General features: G+C 35.6%; 1 protein-coding gene across 40 annotated transcripts in view; it reads left to right on the top strand.

Annotated features, from left to right (window-relative positions):
• The window catches only part of LOC109694780 (zinc finger protein 354B-like), a 33,395-nt gene extending 21,078 nt beyond the window's left edge, over positions 1–12,317 (top strand). For 26 of the 40 annotated variants that reach the window (XR_012442860.1, XR_012442859.1, XR_012442843.1 and 23 more), the window contains 2 exons: positions 3,318–3,388; positions 4,995–12,317. Coding sequence is in view for 1 of the 40 variants with exons in the window: in XM_074058591.1 (XP_073914692.1) it covers positions 3,318–3,388; positions 4,995–5,027 (104 nt within the window). In the remaining 39 variants the exon portion in view is untranslated. Of the gene's footprint in view, positions 1–273; positions 318–1,191; positions 1,267–3,317; positions 3,389–4,994 lie in introns of all 40 variants that reach the window. The other 14 variants (XR_012442852.1, XR_012442846.1, XR_012442844.1 and 11 more) reach the window with 3 other exon arrangements.
• Positions 12,318–17,118: the final 4,801 nt, after the last annotated feature.

The raw sequence follows: 17,118 nt of genomic DNA, 5'->3' as shown, positions 1-17,118 counted from the left end.
AATAGGTAACTTTGATGATTTCAAATGTTTTTATTTGTTTTATTTATTGACAGTAGTTGTGTTACCTAATTACCAAAGAAATGGTATTGTGAATATTAATCTATTTCTCTAAACTTTTTCTTTTTAAAAAAAAGAATAAAATTTGGTCTGGGAGCATGGATCAATTGGTAAAGACCTTGCCTAGCAAGCATGAGGCCATTAGTTCAAATCCCAGGTCAACAAAAAAATAAATAAATACTTTTTGGACTTCACGTATTTCTGTATTTTTTTCAGGTGGAACTGAGGTTTGAACTCAGAGCTTCACACTTGTAGAGCAGGTACTCTACTGCTTTGCTACCCCTCCAGGCCTTTTTTTTTTCTGAACTTTAAAACAGGCTATAAAATGCATATGAAGATAGTGATGTCTGTCTGTTTGGTTGAAATTTTTATCACCAAAAAATGGTAAACTAACCAAAAAGTTTACAAAAAAAATTTGTGTAATTCTAACATTGGCAAGCATGGTGGCAGATACCTGTAATTCCAGCATTCAGGTAGCTGAGGCAGAATGATCACAATTTACAGGCCAGCCTGAACTGAAAGTGAGATCTTATCTAAAAAAGAAAGGAAGGAAAGAAAGAGGTAAGAAAGGAAGGGGAGAATGGAGGGAGGATGAGAATGAAGAAAATTCTAGCATGTTATCACCATTTAAATATAATACCTGTTACTTATTTTAATAACTAGAACAGATAAGTTTTAAAGTAAACAATAAAAGCAGCGTTAATGATATCATGGACCAGAGTGTGCTTCCCGTGTGACCCAACTTGGCTCTGTATTGAAAAGAGCTGACTTTAGCATAATAACTTTTGAATGTAGTTATCATGGTTTTTCCCCAAAGGTGAAAGAATGCATGTCCATACTTTGTGTTTGCCAGTCATTTGAACTCTGAATGAAATCTTTCTAGGATCTGATGTTCACCCAATTTCTGGGTTATGAGTTGGTATCACTTGTAATGTCTTGCAAGTTGTACTCTGGCAAATGCACATATTTTGTTTTCTTGTAAGTAATGAGCTTTATAGGTTTTGATATTTTGGTGGTTGTAGATATATCATTGAAAAGATCTGCCACAGATAATCCTTTTTTGCTTGTGGAATTCCATGCCATGGGAATGCACTATTTAATTGTAAAATTCCATTGTTTTTTGTGTATCTACAGAGTTGTGAAACCATCGTCGCAAACTGATTTTAGGACATTTTTATCACCCGAAAATGAATCTCACGCACATAAGCAGTTAGTTTCATTGCTACCTCTTTTTCTCACTTGGCTTTTCTCCCACTAAACTACTTTCTGTTTCTCTATATTCTTCTACTTTGGACTTAAATATCCATATGTTACCTAAGTTTCAGTGTTAGTGCTTAGTAGAATTGTTTATTGCTGTGCTTTATGCGTACTGTAACTTGTATAGTAAGAGATGGTAGGGCAGTATAAAGATTGTTAGATCTGCAATCTTGGAATTTAAGATTAAAAAAACTAGTTTACTACCACACACATGTTCACAGCCTTGCCCAAAATCTTGTGGTCTAGGAGGAAACTTACTGCTGTCTCTCTATTTACTCCCATCTCAGATCTAGTCACTGTCTTGATCTCTTCTCCTGTCTTCAGCTTCAGAATTTAATGTCAGTTTGATTCTTACAGTCTTTCTCCCTCAGGGAAGACTTTCACAAGGTCCATTTGCCTCATACTCCAATCTGCCTTTAAAAGAAATAGGTACTCATTTTCTGAGTTTCTTTTTGGGAAAATTTTCTTTCACAGAGCCTCACTTTAGTTATATGTTGTTAAAAACTTGAAGATTGTGGCTGAGTGTGGAGTTGTACACCTGTAATATAAGCATTCAGGAGACTGAGGCAGAAAGATCATGAGTTATTTGAGGAGCCTGGACTACATAGTAAGACTCTTTCTCTAAGAGCCAAAGGAAAGGGCTCAGTGGTAGAATGCTTGTCTAGAAGGCAGATGCCCTGGTTGTGATTCCCAGCACTAAAATAAAAAAGGAAAAGAAAAAGACATGAAGATTGTGACCTAAGAAATTTGATGGTCACAGTCTTTTGTTTTTGAGTAATATTTTTGAGCTAGACATGGTAGAACACTTGGAAACACGGCTACTTGGGAGTTAGAGCCAGGAAGATGTCAAATGCAAGTTCATCCTGGGTAAGATCTTAACTCAAAAACAGAAAACCAACCAACAAGTGAGTCCCTGGGTTCAATTTTCAGTAGCAAAAAAATTTTTATTGTATTATAGGCAATTGAACTCAGGGCCTTGTCCTTGCTAAGCAGGCTCTCTACCACTTGAGCCCCTCCACCAGCCCCCCAAAATAACATTTTTGATTTGTATATGATCATTATTTTCAGTATTGTTAGTATCAACAGCAGTAGCTTTCAGACCATATTTGTAGATTTTAAAAACTTCACTGTAGCTTTGTGATTATGGGTTCTTTTTTAGAGTATTTGATTAAGCCCAATATGCACATTTTTTCATATTTTATCCCCTTTAGAATCAGAGCATGTCTTCAATTGATGAAGCCTTGGGGATGCTGTTGATCACATAGCAATAATCCTCATTCTTCTCTCCCTTTGTGCAAATTTTGGTCATAGTAGTAAAACACATCCCTTCTTTGAATATATTTTTCATACTACATGAATTGAGCAAGTTGCCGGTTGTCATACCCTGATCCATTGTCATGGTTGACAGTTGTCGTGAATTATTAGAGGATGGCTAAGGGGAAGTGGGGAGGAGAGATCTATTTCAGGATATATTCAGAGAGCTTGGGCCGCAGCCCACTCAAGTGGTCCCCCTCAATCTTTTACCATAAGGTTGAGAAAATACTAAGAAATTTCCCTTTATCTGTAACTGGTGACCCTTTGAAGTTCTAACATGGCAGTTATTTCTGGGAGTTATTCTCTGCTTCTGATTTAACATTTATCTTTATTTTCTTCTGAAAGCATAGTAAGATCTATGGGTTGGCTGCGTATGTGGCAGTTTTGCTGGGTCTCCCAGGGAGACTGTAACTAAGTACCACACACTCATACACACTCACACACACATATACACACACACACACACGCAAAATCACCCCACACAGAAATTTATTGTTACTGTTCTAAATTCACTTTGGATGGATGTGCTAATTCAGCCATAGCAGTAGAGCAGTAGCAGCATAGAGTAGATTAAAAAATTTTTTTGTTAGGATATATTCTTTATATGGGGGGGTTGGTGATTCATAGTAACAATTTTGATTAGAGGACAGAATGAGCAGGTCTAACACTGCTGACCTTATTTTCAACAGAAATCAGTGGTGAGTCTAGAAAAGAAGCAGCATACAAACAGTTGGCACCTGATAATTGTCCAGGACTGATGGTAAGTGAATCCTGGATCTAGGGGCACAGGGATTTTAAACAGAGAAAAAGAAGTTACTTTATACTACCATGTTGTAATGAAACTTACTGACAGCAAGACAATGAGAAAATCTTAAAAGAAACCACAGACAAAAGCAAAATGACCTACAAAGAAATCCTAGGTAAACACTTTCTCATTAGAGAAAACGAGAACAGTGTAACATCTTCAAGAGCAGAAGGAGAATAATGCCAGAATGAGGTCCATGTTCAAGAATAAAGGAGGAGAATAAATGCCAGAATGAGGTCCATGTTCAAGAATGGATGCAAAATAGGGACATTTCAGACAAAAAAGGACTGAGAAGGATCTTCACATAGGTATTATTACCTAAAAACTATTTGTTCAGTAAGAAGGAAGTTAACTGAGGAGGCTGAGACAGGAGGACTGTGAATTCAGGGTCTGGACTACACAGCCTTAATTCTTCTTAGAAACAAAGGAAGGGAAGAGGAAGAAAAGGGAAGGAAGGAATGAAAGGTATAGAAGGAAGGAGGGAAGGAAGGAAAGAAGGACAGATAAAAAGGATAGAAGGAAAGATTAAATTCTGTAGAGTTCTGCAGCAGAAGCAATGAGGGAACAATTAGATATCATTTAAATCTAAATAAGCCTTGTATATAAAACAATAAGGATAAGTGATAGCTCATTGTGCAGGGCTTAAAATCAAAAACAATAAAGTACTAGGTGACAATAATTGTTTTTCATTTTTTGAGACATGATCTTGCTACATAGCCCAGGCTCACCTAGAACTCACTATGTAGGCCAAGCTGATCTTAAACCTGAAATCTTCCTGCCTGATGTATAAAATCACCTGATGTTTGAAAATCACCCTCTACAAGGAAGTACAATCACGAGGGAAAGGTTATAATTAAGCCCAGATGTATGCTACTTCTTACTGTACGATTGCATATCTGCTCATCTTAGGAAATTTATTTATTCCCATACCTGCATGACTATGCTTACCTTCAGTATATAGGTTTAATTTGATTCTCTTCTGGAGTGCTGATTCAGTGATCAAAAATTGTTTTAATTTCTGTTTGTCATGGCAGGTTTTTATTTTTTCTCCAGTTATGAATTCTAGTATCTGAATGTCATATTTGTTTGTTGGTTTTTGTCTTAAATTTATATAAATCACTTCATATTTATATTCTAGAGTATGCACATGCTGGCACTGCAAATATGTCAGTTATTTAGGTCATCTAGTTTGACTTTTTCATTGTGAGGTCAGAAACTCAATTATGTTGTTAGGGTAACCTGCACCCAGGCTCAGTAAGATCCAGCTTAGGCCAGTCTGATAATTCTCCCATTCCAGGTAACATATTTTTAAAACTTTCTGTAGTTTTATAGAAAATAAACTTTTCCTTTGATTTTTAAAGTTCCAGTAGATTATATGTAGATTTTGGCATCTTTTCTTTATAACTATTTGGTGATACAGTGAGGTAATTGTTTAATTCATGTCTCTGGAAATTATTTCCTTCTTTTCCATTATAATTATAATCTGTTTTTCAGAAGTCTTTTAAGTGTACATGTCATTCTTATTTTTCCTTCAAAATGATTCCTTTTTTTTTTTTTGTAGTACTGGGGCTTGAACTCAGGGCCCATACCTTGAGCTACTCCACCAGCCTTCGTGATGGGCGTTTTTGAGATAGGGTCTTGAGAACTATTTGCATGGACTGGCTTTGAACCATGATCCTCCTGATCTCTGCCTCCTGAGTCGCTAGGATTACAGGTGTGAGCCACTGGTACCCGGCCAAAATTATTCATTTCTTATCACTGTATTCACAATATATGGTACAGTAAGGTCAAATACATATTTATGTTATTTTTAGTGCTGTATCTCTCATTTGTAAAAAATGTTTTATATCCTAGACTAATTCTATTTCATTTGTGTCCATCTTTCTTAAGTTTTTCACTAGATGTCATAAAGTTCCTCAGAATTTTCTGAGGAAGTTTTTATAATATTGAAAAGGTAGCATTGGCAAATATACAAGTTTACCCTTTCAGGTAACATATATTTCCCTGTTTTGAATTTTTATGGGAAAAAACAATCCTTGACTTTTCCATGTTACAGTAGATTTTCTCTATGGATTTGCATCTTTCTTTCCTAATTATTCTGGAATGCAGTAGCATAATTGTTTAATTTATGCCTTCTGGATTTCATGCCTTCTTTTAAGAAATGTAGTATTAATTTTGTTTTTCAGAAGTCTCTCATAACATCTGGCACACTTTATAACTTGTTTTCCAATTAGTATTTCCCTACATCCTCATCACCATATATATTATATCCAGATATGAACATTCATTCTGTTGTAATCTGTATTCATATTCAGCATCGTAGTCAAGGCTCATCCTGGCAATGGGAACATGTGGCCACCATAGTTGTCTTTTTTAATGTGAAGTCTTAATCTCACTCAAAATATAGTATGCTGATAATGTTCATGTTCTTCAAGTCTTGTTTGCTGTTTTGGTTACTCTAATATCTCACCTTTCTCTTACTTTTTCCATTTTTTTGTGATTTTTTAGGGGATTCACTTTACATGTGACTTTGCAGTATTTCAGCAAACTATGTTCAAATATTAATTTATTCCTATTAATTTTCTCTGCTTATGAGATATATGTATTTTATATCAAGAGTTCTGATGCTTTTGTCATTTTAATCTGTAATTGGCTTTTAAAAACATATACCTGAATATACTTTATAATTTCATTATCACTATTTTGGAATCATTGATTTTATGTAATCACCCTTTATATATTTTAAATAATAAAGTTTATGCACCTTTTTGTTACTGATTTAGAAAATTAATTTAGATTTTGTATATTTTCATTTTAAGCTTAAGGTCAAGCTTAGTACTGTGAGCATGTATCCTGCTTTATTTAATTTGTGATTATGAAGTCAGAGTCCTCATATTTCTGTTAGAGTTATGCTGGCAATTTTCTTATGCCCAAGTGTTTCGTAGGCAGCTTAATTCAGTCTGATTTTTCTTCCTTTCCAGCTGGTACAGTTTAACATTTTTTTGGATATTTTTGAATTTCTGACTTTATCCTTGATATGTGACTATTCTAAATAATTATTGCAGAAGAAAGGGATTACCTTACTGCCGCGACCTGCATGGGGAGCTGCTGAATCTGACTGGGAGCAATGGGGAGTGAGAAATAAAGACAGACACAGACATAAAGACACACAAAGCTGGTATCGGGAGGGCTGCACGTTCTTGGTGGGAAACATGAGCGCCTATCTGAGTCTAAGTGTTTATTTTATAGGTCAGTACAAGGAAATGAATCAGGTAAAAATCAAGCTTCAACAATTCGTAGATCTAAGGTAAAAGGAATGAGGTTTGGTGGGCTAATTTTCCTAAGGCTGTAGAAGCTCAATTATAACACACCTGTTCTGGAAATTGTTAAGGCACGCAGGACACCTTATCTAAGGTATTGATTAATCTGGCATTAGGGAGTCTCCAAGCAGTTCTGGTACTTGATCTAGTTTTGCATCAGGGGGCTGGTATGTGGACACAGAAGTTTGTTTTCTTCAAGGGAGATGCGGGAACAAAGGTCAAGACACCAGGTGCTGGGAAGAATGAGAGTAGGAGAGACTCTGCAAGCTCCGACCATGGAGAAACTGTGTAAGCTCCATCATTTCCCAGTCCAGTGTCCATGCCTAGTCCCCAGCACCTTACTTCTCACTATTCTGATACGTTGTGTGATAGGTTCTTCATTTTACATGTTCAGTTCTGGATGCTTTCATTTTTGTTTAAAAATATTTTCTCATTGACACGGTCTGTTTTTCAACATTCACACTTATATACCATTTTATTCTGTTGTCATTTCTTAAAAATATTCTTTTAAAAATTTCTTTTCTCCCTATGAATTTTGTCCTGTAAAACTTGTGGAAATTTGTTTCCTTTTGTCTTTTATCTGTGAATGTTTATCTAGGTCTTGAGTATATATTATATATTCAACATCCTAGAATAGGATATTGCTAGTAAACAGAAAATGTTTCTGATTTGCTTTTTCAAGATGAGGTCACTGTCCCTCAAAATTCTAAGTTTCTGAGGTAACCTTATGTTATAAAATGAGAGTAATCTAATGCCACACTTTTATACCTTAGATCACATATCTTCTCTATTCATTCTTGATTTTGTATATCTCTCATTTACATCAATGTATTGTCATTCTGATTATTTCTCTTCTGGTCAGTATAATCTGTTCTCAAAAACTATTCCCAGTGTAACCTCTGTGATGTGCATACCATGTTCATTTTATGTATGTTTTAATATGTAAATTTTTCTGTATATTATCATATAATGCATTTATACAAAATGCATATTAAATTTTTGTTTTTCATTTTTCAATTCATATTGAGACAAATCAGCAGTTTCATGAAATTAGAATGTGTTTTTATTTTGGAAACTCATAATTTTGTGCTTTCAAATTATCACTTGACTGAAGAAAGGTAAAGTAGAAAGAAGAAGTCAAACATCTTCAAGGATATCTTAATGTTCTTCTCAAAACTACTTTCTGCATGAAAAAAATATTTAATAAAATTTTGTTTACTTCTGGTAAACTGGTTCACACATGATACATTTTTAGATAAAAATTTTTGATAACCTACACATAAATTTATTTTGAGGCTTTGTGGGTATTGAACCCAAGGTATCAACTATGCTGGAATAACACTCTACCTTTAAAATAAACCCCATGTAATATTGTTTTAGCATCTATTTATTATTATCTATTTAGGGAAATAATATTTTTCTATCACTTTCTTTGGTGTTTTGTGAGGACTTGAAAAGACATAACCTTTTAAGTTTGGTTAATTTTTTTTCTAAATATATCTAATACATGATCATCTTTTCCTGTACAAACAAAAATACCTTGAACAGGTAGTCTTCCTCCGGGTATAGTTTCAGCAATATTGCCATAAAATGAGAGTTTTACAATATAACTTTGTTACATTTTTAGTGACTGAAGATTTTCCTTTAATATCCCCTCTTTTATGGTTGATACTGGTAATTTCTTTCTTCAGTCTGGCTAGAGGCTTATTAATGTTATTCATTTAAAAAAGTTCTTGAGTTCATTATTATTTTTTTATTTCTTGTTAGAAAAATTTGCTATTTATTGTCTTTGCTCTTTTGCTTTTGATTCTTTTTCTAGATTCTTTTCTCTGAGTGTGCATTATTTGTATGAAGGGGTTTCATTGTGATATTTCCACACTTACATATAATATATTTTGATCAAATTCACATCTTTTTGCCCCTTCCTTCCATAATTAATGTGTTAGTTTGATGTTCATATATGCATAAAACTACATTGTTCATATCTTTTTGCACTACTGCCTGCTGTTGACCCCCCCAAAGGAGACCACCATTTACATTGAAATCATTTATTTTATGTATAGCTATAGGATCTGAATCCTGTAACTTTCTAGAGTCCAGATAAATTCCCATTATTGTAGACACCTCAAAAATTTAAGACAATATATTACACAGAAACTCTTGGAGTCCTTTCAGCTCACTGCTAAACACTGTTTATGTGAATTTTACCAGGAAAAAATACAATTTTGAGGTATTGTCTTCCATAAGGAAGAAGTTTCTGAAATTATAATTACAAAGTTAAGGTATCCCAGGTTTCTTGTGTCAAAAATGCCCACTATTTCTATAATTTATATAAAAATAGTTATAAAATAACCATGCACCAGTAATCTAACTGTAATTCTGGCTACTTGGGAGACTGAGATTAAGAGGATCAAAATTAGATAGCACCCTGACCCAAAGGGGAACATTGTACAGGATACTCAGTATTCTATCTAGGTGGTTTTGTTACAGGAGTCACATGTTTCTCTGAAAAACAGCATTATAGACCATTATTTGCCAAAAATAAATGTTTCTCCCAATTGAAAATGGTGCTAGATAGGAAGCAATACTGTGACATGCACACTCAGTTCCCAGAGGTGCAGCACACCCAACCTTGTTACCTAGACTTTTTTTAAAAATAGGAGTTGCATGTTTCTCTGAAAAACAGCATTATATACCATTATTTGCCAAAATGAGCTTTTCTCCCATTTGAAAACCATGATAGATGGAGAGTAATCTAATAACATATGGACTCTACTCCTAGAGTAAAACATTGGGAAGGACATTCAACCATGTAACTAGTTGGTTTTGTAATAGGAGTTACATGATTGTGTGAAAAACAGTGTTATAGGACATTATTGACCAAAATGAATATTTCTTCCATATGAAATTTGTGACAGATAGGGCAAAATTCTTTGATAAGCTTACTCAGTTTCCACAGAGAGACATGGTGCAGGATATTTAACCCTGTAAGTTATGATTGTTTTGTTAATAGTGTTCCATGTTTCTCTGAAAAACAGCATTATAGGTATTGTTCGTCACAATGAATGGTTCTCCCAATAGAAAATGGTGATAGGAAGTAATCCTATGATGTGCACACTCAGTTCCCACAGCAGAATGTTGTGCGGGGCACTAAATATTTTAAATTAGATTGTTTTGTTATAGGAGTTGCATGTTTCTCTGCAAAACAGCATTATAGGCCATTATTTGCCAAAATGAATCTCCCAATTGAAAACCCTGATAGACAAGGAGTAATCGAATAATGAATGGACTCTACACCAAAAGGAAAACATTGTGAAGGACATTCAACCTTGTTAACTAAGTTGGTTTTGTAATAGGAGTTACATGATTGTGTGAAAAACAGCATTATAAGCCATTGTTGGCCAAAATGAATGTGTTTCCCAACTCAAATCTGTGACAGATAGGGAATAATCCTATGATAAACTCCCTCAGTTTCCACAGGAACATGATGAAGGACACTGAACCCTGTCACTTAGATTGTTTTGTTATAGGAATTACATGCTTCTCTGAAAAACAGAATTGTAGTAAATTATTCCCCAAAGTGAATGTTTCTTGCAATTGAAAATGGTGATAGACAGGAAATAATCCTGTCACATGCCCAGTCAGTTCCCACAAAGGAAATTGTGCAGGACATGCAACATTCTAACTTACATGGTTTTGTTACAGAAGTTACATACATGTTTCTCTGAAATAAACAAACAAACAAACCAGCATTATTTGCCAGAATTCCCCCAAATGAATGTTTCTCCCAGTTGAAAATGATGATAGATAGGAAGTAATTCTGTGACCTGCTCACTCAGTTCTCACAGGGGAACATTGTACAGGACACTCAACATTACATCTTAGATGGTGTTGGTATAGGAGGTACTTGTTTCTCTGAAAAACAGTATTATATGCCACTATTTCTAAAAATAAATGTTTCTCTCAATTGGAATTAGTGATAGATAGGAAGTAGTCTGTGGCATGCATGGTCAGTTCCCAGAGGAGGACAGTGTGCAAGACACTCAACGTTGTAACTTAGATGTTTTTGTTATAGGAGTTACATGTTTCTCTGGAAAACAGAATTATAGGCCATTATTCCCAAAGATGAATATTCCAGTTGAAAAGGGTGATAGATAGGAAGTAATCCTGCGACATGTACTCTCATTTCCCACAGGGGAACACTGTGCAGGACACTCAACATTCTAACTATGATGGTTTTGTTATAGGAGTTACATTTTCTCTAAGAAATGAATATTTCTCCCAATTGAAAATGGTGGTAGGTAGGGAATAAAGCTGTAATATGCCCCGTTAATACCCACAGGGGAACCTTTTCCAGGACACTCAACCTTGAATTTTAGATGGTTTTGTTACAGGAGTGACCTGATCCTCTGAAAAACTGTATTATAGGTCAGTATTCACAAAAATGAATGTTTCCCTAGTTGAAAACAGATAGATAGGGATTAATCCTGTGATATGCAGGATTAATGTGGAACACTGTGCAGGACACTCAACATTCTACATTACATGGTTTTGGTATAGGAGTTACAGGCTTTTCCTGAAAAACAGCCTTATTCACGAAGTGAATGTTTCTCTCAATTGAAAATGGTGATAGATAGTAATGTTACCAGTTTTGAGCCTTTGCATTTGTAAGAGCAAATAATCATCTCAGTCTTGACATATAAAAGAAAGTTCAGGAAATTTGGAGAATCTGGTTTTCTCCTTAGTGATGTCCTCTTAAACTATTGCTTCAGCCATAAATCTTCCTCTCCAAGGTCTATGGTATTAGTACACCCAAGCTGAAATCTGTGCTTTTTTTTTTGTCAGACTGGGACTTGAACTCATGGCCAACACCTTGAACAACTCCTCCTGCCTTTTTAATGATGGGTTTTTTCGAGATAGGGTGTCATGAGTTATTTGCTCAGTCTGGCCTCAAACCTCACTCCTCCTGATCTGTACCTCCTGAGTAGCTAGGATTATAGGTGTGAGCAATTGGCACCCAGCTTTCTGTTTTCTTTATACAGTCATAATAAGTGCCTCTAAAGTGCATCTTTTTTGAGGAATGTCCAAAGCCTTGACCAGTTGGTGCAGAGCAGTTGAAGCCCAGAGAGTGAAGAAATTTGTATAAGGGTGAATAGGAAGGTCATTTTATTTTGGATGAAGGAAATGTGGTTATTCAAATAATGAAAGTGTCATGGAAATTAGAAGGTTGGTTTTCCAGCACAATGTTTCACCCAAGGAATTGAGACTGCATTTGATAGTATTACTCCCCATCTATCATTGTTTTCAAGGGAAAAACATTCATTATGGCTCATTATACTGTAATATGCTGTTTTTCAGAGAAACATGTAACTCCCATATAAAACCAGCTTACTTAGAAGGTTGATTGTACTATGCAATATTCCCCTGTGGCAATTGAGTTGCATTTCATAGGATTACATTCCATCTGTCACTGTTTTCAAATGGGAGAAACATTCATTTTCACTCATAATGCTTTTTTTTTTCCATTTTTCTTTTATTATTCATATGTGCATACAAGGCTTGGTTCATTTCTCCCCCCTGCCCCCACCCCCTCCCTTACCTCCCACTCCACCCCCTCCCGCTCCCCTCCTCAATACCCAGCAGAAACTATTTTGCCCTTATCTCTAATTTTGTTGTAGAGAGAGTATAAGCAATAATAGGAAGGAACAAGGGGTTTTGCTGGTTGAGATAAGGATAGCTATACAGGGCATTGACTCACATTGATTTCCTGTGCATGGGTGTTACCTTCTAGGTTAATTCTTTTTGATCTAACCTTTTCTCTAGTTCCTGGTCCCCTTTTCCTATTGGCCTCAGTTGCTTTAAGGTATCTGCTTTAGTTTCTCTGCATTAAGGGCAACAAATGCTAGCTAGTTTTTTAGGTGTCTTACCTATCCTCATCCCTCCCTTGTGTGCTCTCGCTTTTATCATGTGCTCATAGTCCAATCCCCTTGTTGTGTTTGCCCTTGATCTAATGGTCCACATATGAGGGAGAACGTACGATTTTTGGTCTTTTGAGCCAGGCTAACCTCACTCAGAATGATGTTCTCCAATTCCATCCATTTACCAGCGAATGATAACATTTCGTTCTTCTTCATGGCTGCATAAAATTCCATTGTGTACAGATACCACATTTTCTTAATCCATTCGTCAGTGCTGGGGCATCTTGGCTGTTTCCATAACTTGGCTATTGTGAATAGTGCCGCAATAAACATGGATGTGCAGGTGCCTCTGGAGTAACAGTCTTTTGGGTATATCCCCAAGAGTGGTATTGCTGGATCAAATGGTAGATCGATGTCCAGCTTTTTAAGTAGCCTCCAAATTTTTTTCCAGAGTGGTTGTACTAGTCTACATTCCCACCAACAGTGTAAGAGGGTTCCTTTTTCCCCGCATCCTCGCCAACACCTGTTGTTGGTGGTGTTGCTGATGATGGCTATTCTAACAGGGGTGAGGTGGAATCTTAGTGTGGTTTTAATTTGCATTTCCTTTATTGCTAGAGATGGTGAGCATTTTTTCATGTGTTTTCTGGCCATTTGAATTTCTTCTGTTGAGAAAGTTCTGTTTAGTTCACATGACCATTTCTTTATTGGTTCATTAGTTTTGGGAGAATTTAGTTTTTTAAGTTCCCTGTATATTCTGGTTATCAGTCCTTTGTCTGATGTATAATTGGCAAATATTTTCTCCCACTCTGTGGGTGTTCTCTTCAGTTTAGAGACCATTTCTTTTGATGAACAGAAGCTTTTTAGTTTTATGAGGTCCCATTTATCTATGCTATCTCTTAGTTGTTGTGCTGCTGGGGTTTCATTGAGAAAGTTCTTACCTATACCTACTAACTCCAGAGTATTTCCTACTCTTTCTTGTATCAACTTAAGAGTTTGGGGTCTGATATTAAGATCCTTGATCCATTTTGAGTTAATCTTGGTATAGGGTGATATACATGGATCTAGTTTCAGTTTTTTGCAGACTGCTAACCAGTTTTCCCAGCAGTTTTTGTTGAAGAGGCTGCTATTTCTCCATTGTATCTTTTTAGCTCCTTTGTCAAAGATAAGTTGCTTATAGATGTGTGGCTTCATATCTGGGTCCTCTATTCTGTTCCACTGGTCTTCATGTCTGTTTTTGTGCCAGTACCATGCTGTTTTTATTGTTATTGCTTTGTAATATAGTTTGAAGTCAGGTATTGTGATACCTCCTGCATTGTTCTTTTGACTGAGTATTGCCTTGGCTATTCGTGGCCTCTTGTGTTTCCATATAAATTTCACAGTAGATTTTTCAATCTCTTTAATGAATGTCATTGGAATTTTGATGGGAATTGCATTAAACATGTAGATTACTTTTGGGAGTATAGACATTTTTACTATGTTGATTCTACCAATCCATGAGCATGGGAGATCTCTCCACTTTCTATAGTCTTCCTCAATCAATCTCTTTCTTCAGAAGTGTATAGTTTTCCTTGTAGAGGTCTTTCACATCTTTTGTTAGGTTTACACCTAGGTATTTGATTTTTTTTGAGGCTATTGTAAATGGAATTGTTTTCACACATTCTTTTTCCGTTTTCTCATTGTTAGTGTATAGAAATGCTAATGATTTTTTCTATGTTGATTTTATATCCTGCTACTTTGCTATAGCTATTGATGATGTCTAGAAGCTTCTGAGTAGAGTTTTTTGGGTCTTTAAGGTATAGGATCATGTCGTCTGCAAATAGGGATATTTTGACAGTTTCTTTACCTATTTGTATTCCTTTTATTCCTTCTTCTTGCCTAATTGCTCTGGCTAGGAATTCCAGTACTATGTTGAATAGGAGTGGAGATAGTGGGCATCCTTGTCTGGTTCCTGATTTTAGAGGAAATGGTTTTAGTTTTTCTCCGTTAAGTATAATGCTGGCTGTAGGTTTGTCATATATAGCTTTTATAATGTTGAGGAACTTTCCTTCTATTCTTAGTTTTCTTAGAGCTTTTATCATGAAATGATGTTGGATCTTATCAAAGGCTTTTTCTGCATCTATTGAGATGATCAAGTGGTTTTTGTCTTTGCTTCTGTTAATGTGGTTTATTACGTTTATTGATTTTCATATGTTGAACCACCCCTGCATCCCTGGGATGAAGCCTACCTGGTCGTGGTGAATAATCTTTTTGATGTGTTGCTGAATTCGATTTGCCATTATTTTGTTGAGGATTTTTGCATCAATGTTCATTAAGGAGATTGGCCTATAGTTCTCCTTTTTTGGAGGTGTCTTTGCCTGGTTTTGGGATAAGTATAATACTGGCTTCATAAAATGTGTTTGGCAGTTTTCCTTCCCTTTCTATTTCATGGAACAGTTTAAGGAGGGTTGGTATCAGTTGTTCTTTAAAGGTCTGATAGAATTCAGCAGAGAATCCATCAGGTCCTGGACTTTTCTTTTTGGGGAGACTCTTGATTGCTGCTTCAATTTCATTTTGTGTTATAGGTCTATTCAGGTGATTAATTTCCTCTTGGTTCAGTTTTGGATGATCATATGTATCTAGAAATCTGTCCATTTCTTTAAGATTTTCAAATTTATTTGAATATAGATTCTCAAAGTAGTCTCTGATGATTTCCTGGACTTCCATGGTGTTTGTTGTTATCTCCCCTTTTGCATTCCTGATTCTACTAATTTGGGTTTTTTCTCCCCTCATTTTAGTCAGGTTTGCCAGGGGTCTATCGATCTTGTTTATTTTTTCAAAGAACCAACTTTTTGTTTCATTAATTCTTTGTATGGTTTTTTTGGTTTCTATTTCGTTGATTTCAGCTCTTATTTTTATTATTTCTCTCCTTCTATTTGTTTTGGGATTTGCTTGTTCTTGTTTTTCTAGGAGTTTGAGATGTATCATTAGGTCATTGATTTGGGATCTTTCAGTCTTTTTAATATATGCACTCATGGCTATAAACTTTCCTCTCAGGACTTCCTTAGCTGTGCCCAATAGGTTCCGGTAGGTTGTGTTTTCATTTTCATTGACTTCCAGGAACTTTTTAATTTCCTTTTTTATTTCATCGATGATCCATTCTTCATTAAGTAGTGAGTAATTTAGTTTCCAGCTGTTTGCATATTTTTTTTCTTTACTTTTGTTGTTGAGTTCTACTTTTACTGCATTGTGATCAGATAGTATGCATGGTACAATTTCTATTTTCTTATATTTGCTGAGACTTGCTTTGTGCCCTAGGATATGATCTATTTTGGAGAAGGTTCCATGGGCTGCTGAGAATAATGTATATTGTGTAGATTTTGGATGAAATGTTCTGTAGACATCAACTAGGTCCATTTGATCTATTCCATATTTTAGATCTTGGATTTCTTTATTGGTTTTTTGTTTGGATGACTGATCTATTGATGATAATGGGGTATAAAGTCTCCCACAATCACTGTGTTGGCGTTTATATATACTTTTAGGTCTTTCAGGGTATGTTCGATGAAATTGGGTGCATACAGATTGATGATTATTTTCTTTTGGTCTATTTCCCCTTTTATTAGTATGGAATGTCCTTCTTTATCTCGTTTGATCAATGTAGGTTTGAAGTCTACTTTGTCAGAGATAAGTATTGCTACTCCTGCCTGTTTTGGGGGGCCATTGGCTTGGTAAATCTTCTTCCAGCCTTTCATCCTAAGCCTATGCTTATTTCTGTCGGTGAGATGGGTCTTCTGTAAGCAACAAATTCTTGGATCTTCCTTTTTAATCCATTTCGTCAAGCGGTGCCTTTTGATGGGTTAATTAGGTCCATTAACATTAAGCATTAGTACTGATAGGTATGTGGTGATTCCTGTCATTTAGTTGTCTTAGTTGTTTGAAGGTTTGATTGTGTGTACCTAAGTTGAGGTTACTCTCTACTTTCTTGCTTTTTCTTTTCCTGTGGTTTGGTGCTGCCTGTCTTTTCATGGTTAAGTTGGGTTTCACTTTCTTTGTGCAGAATCCCTTGCAGAATCTTTTGTAATGGTGGCTTTGTGGTCACATATTGTTTTAGTTTCTGCTTATCATGGAAGACTTTTATTGCTCCATCTATTTTGAATGATAGTTTTGCTGGGTAGAGTATCCTGGGGTTGAAATTATTTTCATTCATTGCCTGGAAGATCTCACGCCATGCTCTTCTTGCTTTTAGTGTTTCTGTTGAGAAGTCTGCTGTGATGTTGATGGGTTTACCTTTGTATGTTACTTGTTTTTTCTCTCTTACAGCCTTCAATATTCTTTCCTTAGTTTCTGAACTTGTTGCTTTAATGATGATATGTCGTGGGTAGTTCTATTTTGATCTGGTGTGTTTGGTGTCCTGGAGGCCTCTTGCATTTGTATGGGAATATCTTTCTCTAGATTTGGGAAATTTTCT

Source organism: Castor canadensis, chromosome 16 (assembly GCF_047511655.1).
Source record: "Castor canadensis chromosome 16, mCasCan1.hap1v2, whole genome shotgun sequence".
NCBI classification, from domain to species: domain Eukaryota; kingdom Metazoa; phylum Chordata; class Mammalia; order Rodentia; family Castoridae; genus Castor; species Castor canadensis.
The sequence above is the reverse complement of the archived record's forward strand: the minus strand, read 5'-3'. Positions and strand labels throughout refer to the sequence as shown.